At 43.7% G+C, this 24,264-nt stretch overlaps 1 protein-coding gene across 1 annotated transcript in view; it reads right to left on the reverse strand.

The window, feature by feature from the left end:
* Positions 1–24,264, reverse strand: part of CACNA1B (calcium voltage-gated channel subunit alpha1 B) — a 1,091,759-nt gene that overhangs the window by 101,301 nt on the left and 966,194 nt on the right. Inside the window, exons 37-38 of the mRNA XM_086921120.1 lie at positions 20,651–20,778; positions 12,069–12,165 (exon numbers count right to left, since the gene is read on the reverse strand). Of these exons, the coding sequence (XP_086777246.1) occupies positions 12,069–12,165; positions 20,651–20,778 (225 nt within the window). The remainder of the gene's footprint in view (positions 1–12,068; positions 12,166–20,650; positions 20,779–24,264) is intronic.

Here is a 24,264-nt window from a genome sequence, read left to right on the forward strand (position 1 = left end):
GTTGGCTGAGCGTTGTTTACTATTGAACTTTTGAAAAAGCAATTTGAAATAAAGGATTTTTTTATACTACATTGAGTCTATTGAACTTCATTGCCTGACGCAATCCCACTTGTAGTAATCAATCTGGAGCACAGAGGCGTCATGCAAGGCTGGCGCTGGGGAGTATTGAGCAGGACCAGGATCTGTCAGAACTAGTGTGAGGTACAGAGCTAGGAGCCGCCGTTGGGATTATAAATCCATCTGGCAATACCTCACTTGGATATGGGATTGCCCTTGTGAGATGGAGCAAAAGCAACAAAAAGTTGTTTAGGTTCACGAAATGACTTTGTTCTTTCTATGTAATATAAAAGGGTTCTTCGAACGTCTACGGTGTGTAGAGCTCGTTTTGCCACTGAATCTGGTTGAGAAAGAATACAGGTAACTCAACCGATTGATTGATGTGAAAGGCAGAAACTACCTTAGGTAGAAATTTGGGGTTAGTACGAAGAACCACTTTGGCTCTGTGAAGTTGGAAAAAAGGCTCTTCTATGGTTAGTGCCTCTAGTTCACCCACTCTTCTCTGTGAATTAATTGCAATGAGGATAGCGATTTTCCAGGAGAGAAGTTGCAGTTCACATTTATGCATGGATTCAAAAGGTAGGCCCATTAATCGTGTGAGGGCCATGTTAGGATTCCACACTGGGGCAGGTAGAAGTGTTTATGGAGTAACTCTTTTAAGTCCCTCCATAAAACCTTTGATTACTGGCACTCTAAAGAGAGATAAGTGTTGCCTATTTTGTAGATACACCGCTATTGCAGCGAGACATAGGCGGGTAGAAGTGTAAGCTAACTCTGACCGCTGCAAGTGTAACAGATTTCAAATGATATTTTGTATTGAAGCATGAAGAGGACTGATGTTTTTCTTGCAATAGATAACAAAACGTTTCCATTTAGCTGCATAACAGGCTCTTGTAGTAGGCCTCCTGGCCTCTCTGCTGATGTTCATACATCAGCAGTCTGGTGGGAGATTTAGATCACCAAACTCTATGATTTCCAGAGCCCGATGGCGAGGTTGAGTTGTTTGGGATCTGGGTATCTGATATCTGCTTAGGTGAGCAGCGACTACTGCCTCTTTGTAAAGACTCTGGAAGCAGTTGCGACTCTGAACGGGAGTACTTTGAACTGGTAATAATGCTCCGCTACCACAATGTATTGAAATGTGAAAGTACGCGTCCTTTATCTCTAGAGTAGACAGAAAGTTGACCTGTTGTGGGAGTGGGAGCACTTGTTGAAGCGTTACCATTTGAAAATGGTCTGAATGTATGTAAAGATTCAATCTGAGGTCCAAGATAGGTCTGAGAGAACTGGCCTTTTTGAGTATGAAAAAGTAGAGGGAGTATACACCCGACCTGTTGTATTGCAGTCGTAAGAGCTCTATAACTCCTTTTAAAAGGAGAGACTAAACCTTTTGGTTGAGGAGGTGTAAGAGGTATGGTGACAGTTTGTGTGAACGTGGAGGAATGTTTGGAGGATTGTTGATAAACTCCAGGCAATAACCAGAACTGATAATTTCCAGTACCCATTTGTCTGTAGTTACTGATTGCTAGAGGGGTAGGAATTGTGAAAGACGCCCTCCGACAGGTGTTAAATGGTCAGGGCAGTGTAGGTACGTCACTGTTTGGTATTGGAGGGGGAGGCGCGTGTGTTGGAGCCTCTACCTCCACCCTTGCCATTGTTGCATATGTAACCCCCTCTGAAGAAACCCTTGGAAGCAGAGGGCTGATTGCTGTCTTTGTAGGTTGTAGAAGAAGTGTCTGAGGAGGTATTTTTGGACCCTCCACGATAGAAGAAGCGCCAAAATGAAGCACAGCTGGACTGTAATTGGAGGGCTCCGATAGATTTTGCGACCTCTGTGTCCTTTTTTATCTTTTCTAAGGACATGTTTACTACAGGGCCACCTGTGGGGCAGCCTCGATACAATTAAGATGATGCTGTCCCCCATAATTCTCTACACAATTTCTAATATTCTTGTTCCCATTCCCTCCAAATTCTTTAAGAAAATTAACTCGGTCGTCTTCCTTTTTATGGAACAACAAGAGATCCAGGATGTCCCTCGCTAGACTAATTCGCCCTGCATCAGAAGGCGGAGTCAACTTCCCTGATTTTCCAGCATATCAAAAAGCTTTTTTGCTGCGGCAGGCTTCTTTTTGGTTGCAGGACCCTATCTCTTCCTGTCCTTTATGGGCTAAGGTCGAGCGCCTTTTCCTCTCCCCCTTCTCTTTTGCTGAATACATTTCTTTTTCACGTAAACCTTCTTCGATTCCCACTCCCATTCATAAATTTACTACCAAGCTCCTCCTATCCTCCAGCCTTCCCCCCCCCCCCCCCCCCCCACTACTATTGCTGATTTTCTCTCTTCCACCATTTGGCATAAAGCACATCTTCTAATCAGCAATAAACCCTTCTATTGGAAATCCTGGAGGCATAAGGGATTAGTTTGGATATCGCAATTATTCTCACACTACCCTTCTCAACTCTCTGTTCTTCCTTCGCTTTACCTGCATCCTTTGCTCCTAAATACCTCTTACTTAAAACAGCGGTGATGGCTACTTATACCCGGCTCTTGCAAGCACAGACGCCTCCCTCTTTTCCTACCCCTGCTACCCGACTTCACTCTTCTTCGCACTACCCCAAGGCTTCTATACCTCCATGCTAATGACTCTATTAGGCCCAAGTCCAAGGTGGAGGAGCAGTGGAAACATGACTTTGTTACAACATGGCCAATATCCCTGTGGGATAGGATATGGATTAGGATTCGCAAATCGTCCAGAGCGGTGACCCTAACGCAATCTATGTTTTTAATTTATAATAGGTTGCTTCATACACCTTCCGCCCTAAATAAGCGGTTTTCTACCACTCCAGATGTGTGCTGGTCCTGTTCCTCCCTGCATGCTACCTTGTTTCATATGCTGTTCCTCTGCAAATTTGTACACACTTTTGATACAGGTGTGGGCTCAAATCAATGTAATTTTCAATACTCGCATTCCCTTCTCTCCTGCTCACATTTTCCTAGGAAGCCTCTCGTCCTGTTGGGAGGACACTGAACTTGATGTTCGTATTGTTGACTTATTGTTAGCTGTTGCGTTTCAGCAGATTACCGTCAACTGGAAGGCCTCATCTAGCATCTCCCTCAAAGCATGGTGGTTCAATGTTTGTCATAACCATAGGCTGGACACAACTTTTGTTTTCCCTATTTACATGGCTGCGAAACGGGCAGAATTATGGCTTCCTATTACATTATATCTAGATAATTGTGCTCATCGTTCATTTCGTCCACAGCCTATTCAGCAAGAAGTCCCCAAACCCCCTTGAATACCCTTCGCATTTCTTCTTTTCTTCATTATTACTTGCTATGTATATACTCTTACCTGAACATGTGTGTAACCATTATATTACCTATATTTAACCTTTATGCCCATGATTATTTTATGTCATTGACTTTACTGCAATATTTTTCCTGATTATTTTTGTTTTCTTTTGCCCTTGCTTTAGTTACCCTTCACTTTTTCATGTATTGTGTATTGATACCTTGCTTTATGACTAATAAATGTATTTTTCAAACTCAAGAAGATATACCGACACCTATTGAATTTATAATGGGCAAAGACGCATGGGGATGGGTTTGGAGATTTCTGAACGATTAACACTATAAGAAGGTACGCAATACGACGCTGGCCGGTGGATATAGAATTATGACATCAGTTCGTAAAATGCTGGGATTAGGCCGTCTGAATTATTATCACCGATCTGTAATAATCCCAATCTGCTGGAAATTTTTAAAGACACTATAGTTAGAAAGAGGCAGGAAAAAGGCCTATCCAAACTTGGTGAGTTTTACTCTTTAACGGATATAGTTTCTGTTGAAAATCTCAAGGAGAGGTACAAATTAGATCAGAGAGATTTCTACAAATATTTCAAAATATGCGATTTTAGAGTAAAAAAGGTGGTGGACCGATTGGCTTTGCTAATAACCATATTATAGATAATCTGAGAAAGAGCAAACCATTACCTACTGGAGTTGTTTATAATTCTTTTAATTCATTAATGCCGGAAGATATGGCGGTAAGAGCAATAAAGTGGAAAGAAGAAATAGGAATCTCGAAGACCTATTTTTCTACTCAACAGAGTTAGGGCAAAGTTTGCTAATTCCGGCCCGTCTCCAGGCCCAGTACTACAAATCCAGCTTTTCACTCCATTATACTCCAAAGAAGATTGCAAAATGGGGGACAGCGATATGCTCACTTTACCAGGCGGATCTAAATCATATGTTTGCTTCCTGGAACGCTCTAAGTAATTTAAAACAAGCGATCTCAACCTTTTTTAAAGAGGTGCTTTGGAGTGATCTTTCTCTCCATCCCTGATTGGACTTGGGGTGGACTAGGAACTGCAAGGGAAGCCAGTAGAAAAATTGTTTTTTATAAGTATGGAAGTACTGCGATTATGCCTGGCATCTGCCTGGCTAGATCCAACTACCCCGGGTTTTCACCAATGGCTGTCTCGTCTGCTGACTAATTATAATTTTGAAAAAGCTATTTACGAAAAAAGAGGATTACGGGCCCGTACAAAAGGTTTGAAAATTTGGAAGACACTGACTAGATGGCTCGAAAGCTAGAGGACTCAGACTTTGGGGAGGCTCTACCACTAATTTTACCTTTTTGTTTATCTAAATTATCTTTAAACCAAACATAAGAGACCTTGTACAACTCCTGACGGGAGGGAAGGGGAGGTAGTGGGTGGGGATAAATCAACAAAACTGTGCATGATGATCTTAATTTATATTTTTTCTCTTTTCTGATTACTGGGACATCTAGCTAAGAAATAGATGTTTTGATATATGCTTTTTTTTGTGCAAGTGTTAAAATTGCTACTGAAGTATGCATTTTGATACATGTAATTTTGATATCATGCACTAATAAAACATGTTTTAAAAGTAAGACTTCTTCAAAGAAAAACAACTTGCAAACATCCGGACCTAACTCTAGATGACAGGAGTATGCAAAGCATGTGATCTACAGTTCACATGCCTCGAACATGTGCCTTTCCACCCACTGCAGTACTTCTGCATTTTTCATAATGAGTACAATTTGTCTATGCTGTCAAGTCCTTTTCTGTCTTTCAGCTTTAGTATTCTAACATCCATTGCACTCTTTAATACATCTTGATGCCACCTGGACCTTCTCCCATGCTGAAATTGGTACAACAATAAGTGTAGGGGCCTAAAGGTTTGTTCAGAAGCTCCTGGTCAGCACTATGAATACTGAGAGTATCGAATACAAAGGCTACATAGACTTAATTCCACACCATGTTTCTTTCATCCACCACCAGACATTCCCTGACTCTTTATCTCACTCTTGCAGGTTCTTTATGATCCCTGCTTTCTCCCTTGTCACAGTTTTACCCCACTTTTTGGTCCTATTTCTTTCACTCTATTATGTGTTTCTCTCTTTTGCCCTGGGGAAAGTCTGATGAGGAAAAATAAGTGATGGCCCCCATGAATGAATGAATACCCTCTTATATAGCGCATGGCTACTCTCGAGCATCCCAGCGCTGTAAGACCAGAGGACATAGAAAGACACTATTGGAACAAAAATGTCTTTAATCGCTTCCTGAAGGCTAGATGGTTGGATTCATGCCTGATGTTGTCTGGGAGTTTGTTCCATCCTTTGGCTGCTTGAACAGAGAGCCGGCGGCCACCCATTCGGACCAGCTTCACCCTGGGTACTACCAGCAAATTACGCTGGTTGGATCTTAAAGATCTCACTGATTGATGGCGACGAAACAGGGGATCAAAAATGGACGGGCCAGCATTATGGATGGACTTATGCGCCAAACATAAGGTTTTAAACATAATCCTTTCCTGGATGGGTAGCTAGTGAAGCGATCGAAGTGAGGCCTTAGCCGAACATCGTTTGGGGACTTTCATGAGCAGCCGAGCTGTACAATTCTGCACAGATTGCAGAATTTTTATGGTACCAACTGGGGCCCCCATGTAGACGGCATTTGCATAGTCCAGCCGCGACAAGATCAACGACTGGACAAGCATTCGTCTAGCTTCAAATGGAAGGAGATCTAGGACTTTTTTTTAAGACTCTCAGCAATCCATAACAGGTCGCGGCCACCTTCTTAGCCTGGTATTGAAATCCTAGCGAGGAGTCCAACCAAATCCCAGGCTTTTTATTTGGGTCTTAGGTACCGGAGGGGGTCCCAGACAATACGGCCACCAGGGGTCAAAGTTAATTGGGCCTTTATAGCCCAGAAGCATGATGTCCGTTTTGGCCCCATTCAACTTTAAAAAGGAAGAGGTCATCCATTCCAGGACTTTGGTGAGACACGGGGTCAAATTATTGATCCCCTGATCTAAAGCATTGTCCCTCACCAAAGAAACAACCAGCTGCGTGTCGTCGGCGTAAGTAACAAGTTGGATTCCCCAGGGAAGTACCACCTCAGCCAAAGGTCTCATGTAAATATTAAACAGCGTGGGGCTGAAGGATGATCCCTGGGGAACGCCGTGATTCAATTGCAGCTGGCTGGATGACACCTCTCCCTCGAAAACAGAGAAGCATCTGTCCGATAGGAAGGAGTGGAGCCATTTGAAGGCCAATCCGGAGACCCCTGTGAGATGCAGCCGGTGCAGCAAGAGAGAGTGGTTCACAGTATCGAAGGCTGCGCTGAGGTCCAACAGGACCACCGCAGCACAGCCTCCTGCATCCACAATACCTCTAACTGCCTCCACTACCGCCACCAGAGCTGTCTCTGTTCCTTGCTTTGCTCTAAACCCTGTCTGGGTGGAATGTAGTGCACCAGTGGATTCAATAAAAGAAGAAAGAACCTGGTTCACATGTTTTTCAGCTATTTTGCTGATACCCGGTAGTAACGAAATAGGCCTATAATTGGCCAGGTCTTCAGGGTCCAAACTAGGCTTTTTTAGAAGGCCTCTGACCTTAGCCTTCTTCCTGTTGGGGGGCACTACCCCTGAGGCCAGGGACGCATTAATGACCTGCATTATCACTGGGCATACCGTCCCTGATACCTGTTTAAGGACTGCCGGAGGTGCAGCATCCAGCGGAGAGCCCGATTTAAGGTTGCCAAGGAGACTATCCACACTAGCCAGATCTAATGGCGGGAAGGCTTTAAGACCTCCAGATAGGTTTAGATCTGCTTCCTTAGCCCCCTCTTTTTCACTCTCCATATTGTCTGGAGTATATGCCATTGGTGCAAAGCTGGAGTAGATATTGGACACTTTGGACGCAAAAAAGGCAGCTAAGTCCTCACAGTGTTTCTGTAAATGAGTACTAGTGGGCCCCACCCGCACCCACTAGCTCAGATGAAGCACTGGTCTTAGCACGTCTGTTTCCACGTTCTTTCTTTCACTTTTCAGATTTTGTTAAGTCTCACACTTTCTTTTTATTAGAGTCACTATGTTTCTTTCTATTTTCTTACATTATACATCTTGAATTTTGAGCTATGATTTATACGTTTTTCTTGCTGTGTACAGCACTTTTCTTATAACCCTAATATTAGTGTGGCTCTCCCTCCCTGCAAATGTGCATGGACTTATTTTTACTTGTTTTCAGGACGTTGCGAAGACATAAACATTGCCCTTCACGAAAGCAAGCGAGTTTTACTGACTTCGCTGCAGGCGAATTTCAATCTCCCCCAAGCGCCATACCCTTGCAAGTAGAAGTGCACAGACTGCCAGAGGATGGGTTTAATTCACTGCCGCTCAGGGCCGCAGTGGGTAAAAGATGCTGCTGCTCAACAGATGTCCACTGCTGGTTCCCTGCTATGAAATGTCCTGTCAATTGCACGGGTAATAACCAGTGTCAGTCGCCCACTGCCCTCACAAGGCAGAGTTTTCCTGTTGTCGCCTTTTTGTCTGCACTGATTTGTTTTGAATTTTGGAAATTGTAAAGTTGGCGAATTGTCAAATATATATGCAAGGCCGAGAGTTAGATTTGCTCTTGCAACTCTCCACCACCTTAATCCTGGGGTAAACCCCTAATAGCAGGGAGTCAATGAGCGACGTAGGGTGAAGATGATCATGTGGCAAACTTTATAATCTACTAAACGTTAGGAGTGTATGGTTTTCCTGCATCTAGTTCTCTTCTTTGATGGGGATCGTCATGTTGAAAACAATTTGCTAGAAATATAGTTAGTACTTTAGACAAACATCTGATTTTGACCATCACTTCTAAAATGACATGATCGTTTGTCAACAAAATTCTTTTAGGAAAGCAAAATAAACTGTTTTAATGTCAGCCCTAGAATAATTAGGGATTCCAAAATTTGGATTTATTCATGGAAAGCAATTCCGACTTTTTAGCCCTTTTTCAGAGGTTAAAAGCAAATTCATTATAAACTAAAAGTTTTTCATTTCAAGCACTTATTTTTCGGCCAAAAGTTTACAAACTGCAGACTGTATATTATTTTATTCAGGCATACATTTGCCATTTAATCGCTATTTTTAAAAAATACCATAGAACAAATGTAGAGTAGCTATGTGTAAGGGGTCTTTAGTTTTGGTAGAACAACATTTTTGCTATTGTTTGAAGGCATAATAGGTCACAGATGGGAGCTTCAATATCAAGCGGTTACTACAAGTTCTCCCTTAAAAATATGTGCTGGACCTGTCTAAGAACACTGCTTCTTACCCCCCCCCCCCAACTGTACCACTAATATTGCCAGAGTAGTGGCATCAGCAACACTATCAGGGACATGCATCAATGTTCGCTTTTGCGATTCCTTAAATTGCGATTTTTGCATTTGGGATGCTGCATCCCAAATGCAAAATACCGGTCGCAAAGGGGCAGATTCTGAGAATCTGCCCGTTTGCGACCGGTTTTTAGCTTGATGCATGTGGCTGTATGCTATTTAATCTGATGGGGGATTTGACAGCACATTTTAAAAGTGAATTGCTAGCTTAAAAAACTATAGATGCTAAAAATTCTGAAATGGCAGTAGTTCAATATTACTCCCCTAGAAATATTTCCACTGGAAATGGGAATTAAAAGTCTACCCAATAAACATCAAGTCACTACCAGCTTCCAAGAGTAGGGAGTAAAATATTGTCGAAGAAAACCATTATCTTAGTGTAACTGCAACTGCTACAGACATGTTTAACTGCTCGTGATTACTGTGGAAATGATTGCATATGATGCTTAAAGCCTCTCTTTCACATCGTGGCTGTCGGTTGACACGAGAAAATGTTGATTTGTTTGCTTAGCTGGAAAAGCTTACATTCTCGTTATAACTGAAGCTACTCTTCATTTCTCGTGGTCCCTGCCACCTGTGTGCTCCCTTACTTTCATGAAACCATGAAATGCCCTTTAACACCTATTTATAGATTAATATGTATTTGTGTGTCTTGCCTTTGCTTTGCAACGTTTAATAATATTACATTGGTGGGAGACCTCCTTGTTGACCGAATCTGTGATTCTCATATATAAATGTATCTTTAGTCAACAAACATTTTAAGACTTCTGTTAGAAATAGTGCAGCATTTGTTTGCCAAAATGTTGTCTTAAAATCTTAATCTTTGAGGCATGATGAGGTAGAAAGACTTAAATCAATACATTCGACCTGGTAAATACTGTCGGATTTTAACTCTGAGCTAAAGTTGCATCCTCAAGTGAGTGTGTATTATTGACCACCAGGAGGATGGAAAGGGCAGAGGTTTCCTTCCCTGAGGCTGGTTGGAGCACATATACTACTCCTCCTGACACACCACACGCAATTACAGAAACCAGACATCAGGGGCCTCATTTATGAAAAGTGACGCATCGCTGCGTGAAAACAGCGATGCATCACTTTTCACTGCGCCCTCCTTGCGTCACCAATGATGCGTCATATTTACAGTATGACGCATCATGGCGCAAGGAGTTACCGATACGTCAGTATTTCTGACGTATCTGTATGGCACAAAAATGACGCATTGCTGGAGTGTGTCACAAAAGTGACGCAACTCCAGCAATGTGTCCTTTCACATGGGGCAAGCCCCATGTGAAAGGGCCTGCGTCAGTCTTACGCCTGCTGTGAGGCAGGTGTAAGAAATTGACGCATTTGCGTCCTACAAGTGGCGCAGTGAAATCTTATAGATTTCACTGCGTCACTTCTAGGACCTTTTCTTGCGTCAGAACACCCCCCCTGCATACATTATACCTGGCGCGGGTATAATATAGCGCAGGGGTTTACAAAGTGACGCATCTACCTAGATGCGTCACTTTGTAAATATGGGGCAACAAGGCACATTTTTTACGCTGCTGGTGCGTCGCAAAAAGTGACGCACCGGCGGCGTAAAAGTGACGCACGGCCTCATAAATGAGGCCCCAAGTGTGCATATGCACAGCGCTATGGATTCCAACACTGGCACACCCTGGATGAAGCACACACACCTGCATGCAGTCACACACCTATTTCCACAATCAGCAGCACATAAAGGACATTGCTACATAAAAAGACAATCTGAAAAACAACACTGCCTGCTTAATCTGTGATAAAAAAATAAATAACAGACGTAGTGAGAAAAGAAAGCCAATACGTGTGTCACCTCTAATGTATGTGTAAGTCAGGCTGTGCGCCTGTGAGCTCTGTGGGGCAAGAAGATAGGTCTCTCCTTCTGAACTGTAGCTCTGTGACAATAGTTTCTGCAAACTCCGAGGATCAGAGATCTCCCTCTATTCGTATATTTATATATGATTTAAGTTACTGAAAGCAGTATAGGTGACAAGAGCTTCCATTCACCTACTTAGCAGGTCTATGACTTGTCTCGATGTAAACTCTGTAAACTAGATTTTGGGGTAAATTACCGATGGTCACTGAAGACACGTGCAGACATATATAAAGCTTTATCTGCAGGAAATGTATGTAGAGGGCCTCAAGCATGATTTACTTTAGCATTGAAGGAAACTGACACTATTATAGAAGACATTCTCTTAATGAATCTATATGGGTTGTTAAAAAAGTAAAATTCATGAATGAAATTTTAATCATGATTTTAAACACTGTGAGATGTTATAAAATTGTACTTATATTTTGTGAAGGTTCTAAAATGGGCTTTCCACATTTTCATTTAGACACAGATTTTTTTTTGTAATACATTTGCGGGCAGGTGGCCTCCTTGTTGGATTTGGTTAGGGGCTTGAAATAATGTCACAGTAGAAGATTGTACTCCTAAATTATGCCTATGGAGAGCTCAACATTTGACCACTGTTTTGCTTGGCTGGCCATCTTTATTACGGGACAAGAAGAACCAAATAAAACCTTTTTTCTGACAACAAATGTGCAGAACAACTCTGGATGCATTTAATGGCATGATTATGTAATGTTGGTTCTGCCATTGTTAGTTTTCACCTTTAGAAGAACTTATTTTTCCTTTGCAAACTGTGGATTATTCTGTATTTCATAGGCTGTAGTCAAATGCTGGTGTTTGTTGAAGTTGCAAGGAGGATCCGTGGAGATCCTTTGCAATGTAATTTTAAATAAACACATTGAATAAGCAATGTTCTCTGTTTGGCGTGTGTCACTGTAATCTGTGTGGGGCAGAGCATTGTCTCCTACCTCTTGTGTAATTAGAATATCTATGCAGCACAAAGCTTGCATCATACTCTGAGCTAATAGTGTGAGTAAACAAAAACAGAGGCATACACATATACGTGACCTGGTAGGCTCAAAGGCATAGAGAAATTACCGTGGATCAGCAATAGAAAAGTAGTGTCACAAAGGCTTTGCTGTTATCACTTAGCACCATATAAAAGGGACATTGAGACACAAGGACTGGAGGACAGTCAACAAAATAGTCGGATGTACAGTACTGCACCAAGGAAACATTAAAACAACAAAAGTGCAAATCACTTCAACCACCAAAATATTGAGACTCACTGGGGAAGGTATAGAAGCACCAGAAGAAAGAGAAAAAGCACTAAGGACAACCACGGAGACAAGGTACACCACTGGACAGAGGAAGCCCCTGTTAGTAGCCGAGAAACAATTGAAGAGGGGGAGGCTGAGCCAAAGGAGAGGGGAAGGTCTACCTTATAGGCCACTCTGGCAGGGCATTTCTTCCCCAGGCCTAGAGGAGGGGACATGTGCCGCAACATCTCCTGCATGTCACTGTACCCGATTCGCCCGCTGTGGTACCGTAGGGGATGGAGGCAAGTGGGTAGGCAGACAGAAAAGACCACATCCATCCACACACATACGCACAAAAAGAGAGCAGGAGTGGGAAAGGGGGAAAGCAGACAAGAAAACAAATTATGGTTAATTCATCTTTTTTTGCATTTCACAAAAAAACACCCATAAAGGAAAATGTGGTGATGGTATTGCGGCAGCAGTTCCTTCTCCTTCATCCCTTTTTTGCAGGTCAATGCGGGCTCACATAACCAGCTTGGGATGGAAAGGTTGGCAGAGAAGGAGTTTTCTTTTTCCTTTTTCAAACACTCATGTCAAGCATTATTTTATCATGCTTTTGGGAAAGGGAAGGCAAGAAATGGCATGAGGCAGAATTATGCAACTGGAAGTGTTCTCTGATTCAAGTGTTTGCTTCTGGTATAACGAGGACTTCCTGGGGCATAGTATGACGTGTTTGCAGTAAATCTCAGAATCTTTCTTTCCTCTAAGGGTTAATGTTTGCTGTCATGAATTAGAGATCAGACTTTTCTCCTATACTCTATCAACGCTAATTCAGTTACCCAGCTTACCTCACTTTACACTTCCATAAACTATTATACCACAGTGGAGGCCTAAACAACATGAACAGCATAATAACTTATTATGTATACTTCTACCCGGCTTGTCACATGCTAGTGCATTATGAAACGAATCCATAAATACATAAACAGGAAAATGTAGACTGGTCTCAAGCTATGGTGGGAGAACAGCTAGTTAGACCCAAAGCTAGACAGAAACAATAAGGGAGGGGTAAGATGCTGAGCAGACAGTAACAAACAGGGCCTTACTATCAGTTTCAAAGTTGATGAAAATAAAGAAGGCAGTCTCCAGAGGCCATGGTTTGTTTTGTGTTAACTTTCTTCTTGTGTTTGGTTTCCTATGACTGTATCCCATGAAGCCTGTTTTGGCATCCATTTCCAAACTCATACAATAAAAGTAGAAGAAATTGAAAGAGAAGCAGAGGTTTGTAGATATGGTAAGTAAAGATGGCAGAGAATGATGTGGTGAAGGTGAACAAGATGAGAAAGGAGAAGCAAGACACGAAAGAGGGAGGCAGCAAGGGAAATAAGTTGAGTGACGAGAGGTATAAATAGAGCAAGAGGGAAAAGGAAATGAGTGGAAGAAGACTGAGGAGAAAGAAAGTGAGACAGAGAGGGGCAATGCTAAAGGTGACTATGGAGAGGGAGAAAGAGAAAAATCGGATAGCGTATCCAAAGGTTAGGATGGTAAAGACGTTGAAGAAGGCGAAGAAGAGAAAGAATGAGAAGCAGTGAAGAAAAGGAGAAAAAAATGAAAGGATGGAGAGGATGAAGGTGAAGGCAGTGAAGCAGAAGAAGGTGCAGGAGAGAAAGAAGAAGGTGAAGATGACGAAAGCGAAGAAGGTACTTACTATTTATTAGAATAGGGAAGCGATATTTTTGTAAACAATATTTTTGACACAATATTTTTGTAACACAATACTGTTGATTCTGATATTGTGTCAGTGATCCGGCCGCCAGCCTGGTAAAGCAGCGAATACATTAAAAGACAATATATGCTGAACAACTGAAAGGAAATGGTTTAATCACCAATCATGGAGAACCACTCAGTGAAGAGAGACCTGTTAGCAGGTCCACAGCTCTTCAAACCCCATAGTTTGAGGGAAGAAAGAACATGTCCGGGCCAATAACACTAACAGCAGTTTTAACAACTGTCCAGGCCATTAGAAATCTGTCGTTTGTAGGAAGAGACCTCTATAGAACATTCCCGGGCTCCTAGAAAATTACCATCAGCAGGAATATAGCTCTAGTTGCATCTTCAGGCTAACAGAAACCTACTATCTGCAGGAAGAGTGCTTTAAGGACATGCTCAGGTCAATAGAACGTCTGTAAGATAAAAGCTTTAAGGACATGCCATGGTTCATGGAAATCCGGTATCTGCAGCAAGACCTTTAGGGTCATGCACAGGTCAATAGAAACCGCACATCTGTGGGACTGATGCTCTTAGGGCAGGTCCAGGTCATTGGGAACTCAATATCTCCTTGAAGAGAGCTGCTCTAAGCACATTGCCAGGACAATGGAGACATATTGTCTGCAGGGAGCAAACTCTATGAACAACACAGCTAAGCCATAGTCAACTGTTCTCTGCAGGAAGGGCTCGTTTGTCCCCTACCAACTCACTCTTTGCCAAGGAGAGAACTCCAATGACACACTAAGTTCGAGTAAATCTATCGTCATCAGTGAGAGAAGCCGTGGAAAAAAAACATCTTCTGCAGGAATAGAAGGTTTTAGGGGCACAATATTGTGGTCGAAAATATCAAGCTACACAATTATCAAATACTCTAAATCAACTACCACAATATCTATTGTCAAGGTAAGCACTGTAGGAAAGTATAGATTTAGTATTGTTAACTCCACATCTGTTTACTTTGACAATATAGTGTTAATTTGTATTGTAAAGTAGATAATTCTAAAGGTCGATATGTCGACCAAGATATTATGATTTTTACACAAAACCTGTGTGAGCATTCTGCTGCAGAAAGAAAGAGTGAAAAAGAAAGAGAGAGAGAGAGAAATATGTGTTTGAGAATCTCAGCCCATAGGAAACCATTACATACAGAAAGTGAGCCCAATGGATGATACTCCAATGACATTCTCTATAGGAAGAGACCTCTACGAATTTTTCATCTGCTCTTCTAGCCCATACAAACTTCTCATTTGCAGAAAGGCACTGTATGCAAGATATATAACTCATAACTCTGCAACTCTGGAAAGAAAGGTCAATGCCTTTGTACACGCAAATGATTTAATGTTTATTTCAAAAGAACTGCATTTCTTGTATACAGGAAGCAAATACCTGAATCGAAGGTCAAAGGCTTCAGTCTCATAAGCAGTGCCTATGCCCTGTAAGCGGGGCAGGGAATTGGAAAGGGGGCGCAGGTCGAGGGAGTATGTGCATCTCATTCGCACTCAGGCGCAAGCTAGCCAATGATTCCATTGGCAGTTCATTCCCAGCTTGCATACAAAGAGCTGGGCTATACTCTTGAAATGCCAAACCTTGTAGGCCACCCTAGGCGGGCACTGCTTTCCCAAGCCCAGAGGCGGAGCAATGAAGCGTAAGAGACTGTACATATCCTTATAATGAATCCGGTAACTGGAAAGAGAACAGTACAGGGTGTAACAAAACAAGGAACAACCCAACCCAACACAGCACTCATCCCCCCAACAAATATGGCCGCCACCATAATGGAAATAAACTAGTAAACTTTAGCCCCCAAAATGATGAGTGCTCCTCTCAACCTCATACCATGAGGATGTGAAGACCATGAAAAGGCAACAACATTGGCCTAATCTCGAATTTAATAATATCGAGTTGCAAAATTAAAGAGTGAAAATGCCTGATATTTTTCAAGGGTGCAGGTATAAATTCACATTAATCTTACCACAACCCATGTCTCCTGGCCCTTACAGATTGCTTCATAATCCCTTTGCCTTAAAGCTTTAAATCTCAATTCGGTTCAAACCTGCATTTACTCAAATGTAAATACAGTCTATTTTGTGAACTCTTTATATTAGTTATTCATTATTTTAGTTAATGGAGATTTTTGACTTGGGATGTCTACTTCGCGATATTATTAAACTCGAGAATTGAGTCTGATTATCAGTGTATTAACAGTTAAGGAAGAAGATACTTTATAATTAGGTAAAACATTTCTCGCCCTCACATTCCAGCCATCATCCCCTGCGCCACAGCCTTATACCAAAGGAACAAAACGATGGCACATTATGGAAAATTCTGAGAAACATAAAATAACATTTTCAACAGTTTTAAAGATGATCTAAACTTTCCAAAAACAATGATGCGCATGTGCTGGGCGAAGGTTAACATTTTCCTATCTTGGAATAATCCACTGTTATGCCTTAAAATCCATTCTATGTAAGTTTGTCTTAAAAAGTAGGGTTTCTTGCTCTGTTCTAGAAAGTCAGCATGTTATGAGCTCATAACATTGTAGCCAAGCAGGCTGTGCTACAGCAGCCATGGTTAACTACGGAAACTTTTAGAGCTTGGAAGATGTCACATTGCACCAGAACGGCTACTCCTTGAATGTCACTGTGTCTGCTATTTCACAGGATGTTTGTGAACCACTTCCGAGAAGCAAACCAAAGGTGCTGAGGAAGCGATAAAGCAGAGGGACACGTTCTACAGACACTGGCAGCAACATTGGAGAGATCTGATTACATCTTTTTTTTAAATTATAAACCACTTTAAAGAAAAACATACAATGAGAGGACAAACAAAAGCGGTAGGCCACATGACGAATAAAGGAAAAACATTCACTCGTCGTTGTACTACCCTGTATGAATTGCACAACAAAGTTTTCAGGCATCACAAGCAAGAATATCACTTATTTTCTTCTGGAAATATTCAATATAACTGTATAATTATGAAAAATATGAACATTGAGGGAGACTGCATGGCGTTTATAGAACTAAGTTAATCAGTCACCTGCAGGGTGCACTTTAAAAAAAAACATTAGTGTTCATGCAACGCATATTTGTTCACATTTGAGCCAAAATCTGTATTATTTAATTGAGAGACACACCAATGGCCCACAGCCAGGACATATGTCATTGACTATAAATGACCAGTGGGAGATCGTAAGGACCGGTGACTCATACGCTCTTATTGGTCGGAAACCTTGGCATTTAAGATGGCAATGATGCATTCGTCCCTCGTGGTCCTGCGGCTTCTAATCACCTCTTGTATGCACTGATGAAGTTATGAAAGGTGCAGCAGCACCGGTTCACTTGTGCAAAGAGCGGTGCGAGAGCTCCTTACCCCAACATCACCTTCAACCACAAATGAAGCAGCAGGCCCACATACCTGTTTTACCAAGACTTTGTCCAAGGGACATAGTGGCCATTTGAGAGGTGCTGGAGATGGATGGATTGTGTTGTACAAAAGAAGAAAGCAAGAATTTTCAATAATATAACAAATTGCAACAACATTTTGGGTTCTTGTTGTTCAAGACGTCCACATATCCCAAAACGTACTTCTCTTTGGTACAAACTGATCTGCCCTAGTGCAGTGGAATGACGAGTGAGTGAAGCCACTTTCTCCTAAATGAGTGTTGCACAGTGCTCGACAGTGCCTTGCATTTAGGGAGAAAAATGTATGCTTCCCAGCCTTTGGTTCAAGGTTTTTCATCTCTGCCTACTGCCCTTCAGGCAAGGAGAGTATTTTTAGCAACGTTTGACCGGTTTAGACTCTTAGACAAGATGCATGTTACCTCAGGTTTCTTTTGAGTAACTAACCACACTGGCATCAGAAGCCAATGTGGTGGCTGAGAGATATTTCCATCTCAGGGATTGGAAGTGAGCAGAGGACAAAAGCCTTCTCGGCATATTTTCACTGGGCCAAACTATTTCGGGAGATAAGATGGAGAAGCTGCTTCTTGAAGCATTCAAGAATAAGAGCCATGTCAGGTTTTTTGGGGCAGTCCTACGGTCAGGGTTAGGTTGAAATCCTTCCTCATCCAGCTGTGGAAGTGATGTAGCCTGTCAAGCAATGGTAGACTTCTGTCTAAATCCCTTAAGGGGAAGGGCCTCCTAAGCATCCCTTATTGCCTACTTGAGGTGTCTGCAGCAGTCCTGACTATGCCTCTCAACCTGTACAGGAGTGATGATGAGGGGGTGGCATGAAGCCTGCGTCGTTAGTTTATCAAGCGAGAGAGGAAGCAACGTTAGAGGATTGGAAACTAGAGATTACCAGGCAGGAAAATACAATAGGGGCATGATTATGAGTTTGACGGTGCGGGAGCGGACCGTCACGCCGGCAGCCCGCTCTTGCACCTCCAAACACTTGTGCGTCTGGCAGGCTTTCTTTGGTGCTCCCACGGCAGTGCCTCTGAAAATGGGCACCACAATAGGAACGCCAAAATCAGTTCCTGCACAATATGGACTGTAAAGTCAATGTCGTGCAGGAACTGGGGGAAGTGCACACAGGGGGGGCACATGTTGTGCCCCCTTACATGGATCCCCATGCACTTGGGCAACAGGGGATCCTGTAGGGCCTACTTTGTTCCAGGACCGCCAACCTTTTCATGAAGTTGAGACCTCCATGACACCGCTGGTGGTTCTACAATTCGTAATATGAATGGTGGTGCCGCAGTTGCACCACCAGCATCTTACTGAGCCCCGGACTGCAGCACCACCACCAGGGAACTGCCTGCTGTTGCAGCAGTGCAATGGCGTTCCAACCGCCCAAGTTGTCATTGGGCAGTTGGACCACTGGTGCGGCAGTGGCTGGAGTGCCACCGCTGCATCCCCACAAGTCTGGCAGTCCTTGGACCGCCAGACTCGTAATTAGTTGCTCTGCTCCATTGTTGTCAGGTTCTGGTCTGTTTCTAACCCCTTCCAGCCTGAGGACGAAAGACAGTTAGTCAGTTTCTAATCACGCACAGCTTTTTATTAAACCTTAGGATGATCGAGGACCGCCAGACTCGTAACTAGGCCCTAAGAGTTGCTTCGCTCCATTGCTGTCAGGTTCTGGCCTATTTCTAACCCCTTCCTGCCTGAGGGCCATGGACAGTTAGTCAGTTTCTAATCATGCACAACTTTTAATTAAACTTTAGGATGTTATCTTGACCATGGGCTGCTGAATAGATTGCTACTGTTTTTTTCATTATATTGCTAATGCATTATGAATAGTAGCTTTGGCTTTTATGCCTCCCCACAATGTACTTATATCTTCATAATGCCATGGTTTCGGTTACACAGATCCTCTGGTCCAGCGCCTAATACAACATTCAAGGTGAGCATTGTGGGTGTATGAAAACAGGATTATGGTCTCTGCAGGAAATTAACAGTTGGTGTAATGGCGGATGTGCCACTCAAATCTCATCAACTGATTTATTTTCTGCCTACCTAAACTAATGATGACCAATGCCAGCGTGCATGGATGTGGAGCTGCAGTTAGGGCTAGGTATACCTAGGACCACCTTCATAGAGTCACTGATTCTCCAACTGGCTGTCCACCAAGCTCTGGACACTTTTCGGACTCAATCCTCAGACAGCGATGTGCCAATCCAGCTGTTGATAGCCGCATAAAGAGTGCAGTAGCTGCCACCGGCATTTACATACAGAATACGGCTGGCAGCTACCGAGGGCCAAGAAAGCCGATCTTTCAGGCGTTTGCTACAGCCATTAAGTGACCCACCTCCATCCCATTTTATATGCCTAATAGATACTTCCTAAACATTCCCTTCTATGACAGTAAAGTGAAATGTCTCACACTGAAGGGATTATATCTGTTGATAGTGACATGACTTGCTGGGCAGGTGTGTTCTTCTGGGTCTGCACTCAAAGACGGGGGGATTGTCTTGAAGCTTGATTTGGGCTTCCATGCAGGTCAAGCTACCATACTTTCCATGAGCCCTCGTCATGAGACAAATCCAGAATCCCCCTTCTGGATGTTTCACAGCTACTCAAGACCATTGTACCAGTGTACTGTGAATTTCAGTGTTGATCGGCACGCCAAGCGTTTTGCATCTTTGGTCTGAGCAGGTGGATTAAAATGGTTGTCCTAGGTCAATGAAATGGAAAAATTGGAGATCGTTACTGCACAGCAAATGCCTCGAGAGATGGCTGGATCATGGAAGGGTGATATCAGACATATGTAGAGCAGCAACTTGATTTACTCTCTCAACTTTTGTGTCCCATTGCCAGCTGCTTAAGAATGTTAGGAGACTTCGGCATTTATTTAGAGTTTGAGAGAGTGGGTGCACCACCATACATTGGTGGAACTCCCAGCCCAATAAACTTGCAGTTTCCCAGGTCTATTTAGCATTGGAAAAAGCACCAGGTTTACACTGGCAGAGCCTCCGCCGGCTCCGCCTTTTTAAGTCTCTGACATGGTGACCCGTCTACCAAAGGCTCACTGGGTCACAGTGATGTTCACTCCACATTGTCACCGGTTACCCGTGTTGGTGTCCACCATGGGATGTTTGGAGGACCCAGTATGGAAATTACAGAATGGCCTCCATGAGAAGGAAGAACACTCCATGTGTACCAGGGCCATAGGTTTTTGGTTATGAGAAAACAAACTTGTGCTTTGGTAATTAGTTTTCTCTAAATAAAAACGTTTCTGTGCAAGCACTCTAAAGATGGCACCTACTAGGCAATCCACAGCTAGGTGATCCGCACTAAGGTGGCAGAGATGTCCAAAGAAGTTGTACAGTGCACCTCCAGGTGGGCTGATGCCATGGCTTCTATCAACTGGGGGGACCAGCAAATCTCATTCCACAGTATAAATGATCCCCTTTAACTCCAGAGCTCTGTTTACTCTGCTACAGACATGATTTCGATGTATACTGCTGTCTGCACTGTTTGGTCCTCAAACCCGTGCTCCTCTAGCCCACCCTCTATCAGTGCAGGACCAACACCTTGAGTGCACATATTCTACATACCAGGCCGCAGGGTCGTACTCTGCCCAAACTCGAATAAACTCGTCAAGGTGATGAGGACCCAGGATGGATGAATCGCGAGTTAGATACTCAAAATTGTCCATGATGACAGCAACAAAGAGATTCAGCATCTGGAGAGATATAAGCAGAAAAAGGACATGTGAAGTGTGCATAGTGACCTGCGGGCAAGCATGGAGAGAGTATGAAGGGCATGAAGGTAGAGGAAGGCATGAAACTATGGGAACGGTGTGAAAAGAATAAACAACACCGGTTATGGATGATTACATGGAGAGCGAGTATGGGGGGCGTGGCTTGACGACGAGGTACAAGTGCCTCACTTCACTGAGGCTCCCGAGGAGGTGCTGGGTCCTGGGCTTACAACGGTGCTTGGCCAAGCACCTTTGCACCCGCAATTTAGTGGCTGCAGCAAATGAAACATGTGGCCTCTAAGTCCTGCTGCCGCTACAGCCAACTGGGGACCTTCCGGCTCCCAGAGTACCGCAGCTCGGCCCGCCCGACATCCAGTGGCGGCTCCTCCGCTAGGGCGGAAGAGCTTTGCTGCACTGCCTTCAAGCAGGAAAAGAAAGGAAAAAATAAAATGATAACATAATGTTATCATCATTTTATTTTGTCCTCCTGCTGCTGCCTTCAGCTTGCATGAGGGGGCTGGGCTGCAAAGCAGGGGAGGAGTGGTTTGCCCATTCTTAAGTGCGCAATGACTGTTTGGTCGGCCCTCTCGGGCCGCCGAAAACAGTCATGCGCACTTCCCTGTTCTCCATGCAGGCTGTAATGCAGCCTGCATGGAGAACATGCCCTCCCCTCCGGCCCCTGGCTGAGCATCGTGTCACGGCGCCCAGACCAATCACAAAGCTGCATTGCAGCATTTTGATTGGCTTAGGGGACGGAGCCTGGCTGCCTGCTTCCTGTTCCTGGAGTCAGAAGTAGGAGACCCGGCAGCGCCAAGGTCAGTGATTTTTTTTTAATCCACATTGCAGCCCACGTCCCCTCCTCTCCACACTTCCCCCCTTGCCCGCGCCCCGGCACCAGTGAGCCATGCCGGCAGCCACTGCTGACATCCCACCCAGCTACAGGTGGTAAGCGGTCATTTCCATTGCTGCCAGGGGACAGGACCAGGGCCTGAAAGACTGCTCTGAGGGGCTGTGATGACCCCACTCGGACTGGTCTCTACACCCTCATTACCCAGATGTAGAGGGACTTCGTATTGCCTTACTGTTGACGGGGTATGTGACGCTACCTTGATCTCTCTGGCTTGACGGGGAGGGTGGCGCTTTCTCTTTCACAGAACCCTGCTGCCCCTGCCACTATTTCTGCCCTTGAGACTGCCTGCCGCTGCTACCCCAAGGGTCACATTGAGAATAAGCCCAAAGGTGCCCATAGACAGAGGACATCACGAAAGAATCACTGGTGTCTCTCTTGGAATGGGTTCAGATCAACAAACATGTGATTGACCTGAAAGCTCTGAGGAACCTCTATCATCTCACTTAGTCCTGAGGGGCAAGACTGTCCCGAAAGTGGGACTTATGAATGTCCTAGCCTCCACATCCCTCTGGACCAGTAGCCAAAATGCGGATGGAGGCTGGGGACACTCTACTGCCTATCTCCTCTTCACAGATGATGGAACCACTAGCCGTCATTGCTATATGTTAGGCAGACAGCATCAAAGAGGTACTGACATCAGTGGGGGAACTCGAAGAATTTTACTATGCAGTTAACATTGTTCTTACTTTGGCTCATCTTCTCAAATCAGCGACTGCTCTGATTATCTTGATTGATCCCTTTTCGAGTTTTTCAGGCTATAAAATAAATTGGAAGACTGAAAACCTGAACTGCCTTGGAATTCTCAATAGGGGCCTACAAGGAATGGTACATGACAAAATCCTTTGTTTGATAGACAAAATGAAGGCGGATTTCCAGAAATGGAGCGCTTTGAACCTTTCATTGTGAGGAAAAGTGAAGGTAATTGAAATGAATATGGCTCTGTGCTTCAAAGAAACTTTTGGGGTGCTCCCGCAATTGATCCCACGCACACTGTTGAAGGAATTCAATAACTGATTTCCGATTTTGTATGAGGTGCCACAAAACCAATGTTACGGAGAGCTTTAAACTATATTCTACCACTCCTAAAGGGGGGCTCTGTGCCCCACATGGAAAGTCACTGGTTGGTTCACTGGTTATTGCAATCGATTTACATAATTAAGACTCATCGAGAAACCCCACACTGGGTAACAATGGAAACTCATATCTTTTTGGTCATGGGGGATCTGGTGACGTAGTACACAACCGCCCACGTGATTTAGCACTCTCAAATTCAGTGATCTCAACCTCCCACTATGTGTAGAAGACAGCACACGTCACTTACCGACCGCTACAGCATATGTCCATTTTAAAGCACCGATCTGGTGAAATGAGGCGATTGTTACAGCAAATGACGAGATCAGCTGGGCACTACGGAGACAGGTACAAATCCTACACCTTGACGATTTGCCTATAGGCGTTCGACTGAAAACATTTCCCGAACTACAGTAGGAATACGGACTACCGCACTCAACACTGGAGATGTATACAATTATCCAATGCCCTTTACAGTCTCCTCTACCAGCCTAATACTGCACTGCTTCAATCACCCATAGTCAACTATGTACAGAGGTGGAAAGCTTACAAAGGCACTAAAGCACGTCTCTACTCCATTTGATTGATTCTTCACCTCCACATCTAACAAGTTACATCAGTTCTGGAAGGAGCACTTTCAGTTATGAGAAAAAGATTGGGAAGCTAAATTTTCTGATTATAACAAAGGGCTGCACGAATCCAGCTGAAGTATGGCCCCTTTAAGATGCTTCATAGAAGGAAATGGTCACCTGCTAGACTTCATAGAGCCAACTTAAGTCTTGACTCCAGCTGCTGGAGATGTAACACTCCACATTATGACATAGCGTATATTTTATGGGCTTGTCCACATGTACACATTTACTGGAGTCAAATATAGGCTTATATGAAAACGAAGATCTTGGTCCATGGCATCTTGACGGCACCCTTAGGTCTTCTTCAGGTTATGAGGGACCCCCTAAACGTGCCCTCCCACTTCATACGATGGGTGGCTACCTCTCTAGGGGGTTGCCAAGAGGATGATTTTAAGAAATTGGAAAACTGACATAGAGTCCCCTCCTACCGAGCATGGTTAGAGGCTATGTCTGAAATGGCATCTTTAAAAAATCAATACATACAATTAATTATTGGCAGACTTCCACAATTTGAGGAGATCTGGGGTAAGTTCTGCAACACAAGGGCTCACTAGGTTGGGTTTGTAAAGACAACAGCTGTTGCTACACCTTCCCCTAATCTGTATGGGATTGTAACAGATTTGCACTTCACCAGGTTCTCCTAAAGGGCATCCCTAGCATGTTCCCTCTCCTTCTCTGCCATTGAAAGATGCTGATATCAGTTATTTGTTGATTATTCACTGTGGTCCCACTTACAATATGACAGCCACCCAGGGATGGTTCGCTCCCTGTTCTTGTTTTTCTGTGGGTGCTTCATGCATATTTACTGTACCTTCCAGACAGTCTTTACTGCAATTGCATATTGTGCGAAGCACC

This window comes from Lissotriton vulgaris, chromosome 5 (genome assembly GCF_964263255.1).
Source record: "Lissotriton vulgaris chromosome 5, aLisVul1.2, whole genome shotgun sequence".
In the NCBI taxonomy this organism is placed as follows: Eukaryota; Metazoa; Chordata; class Amphibia; order Caudata; family Salamandridae; genus Lissotriton; species Lissotriton vulgaris.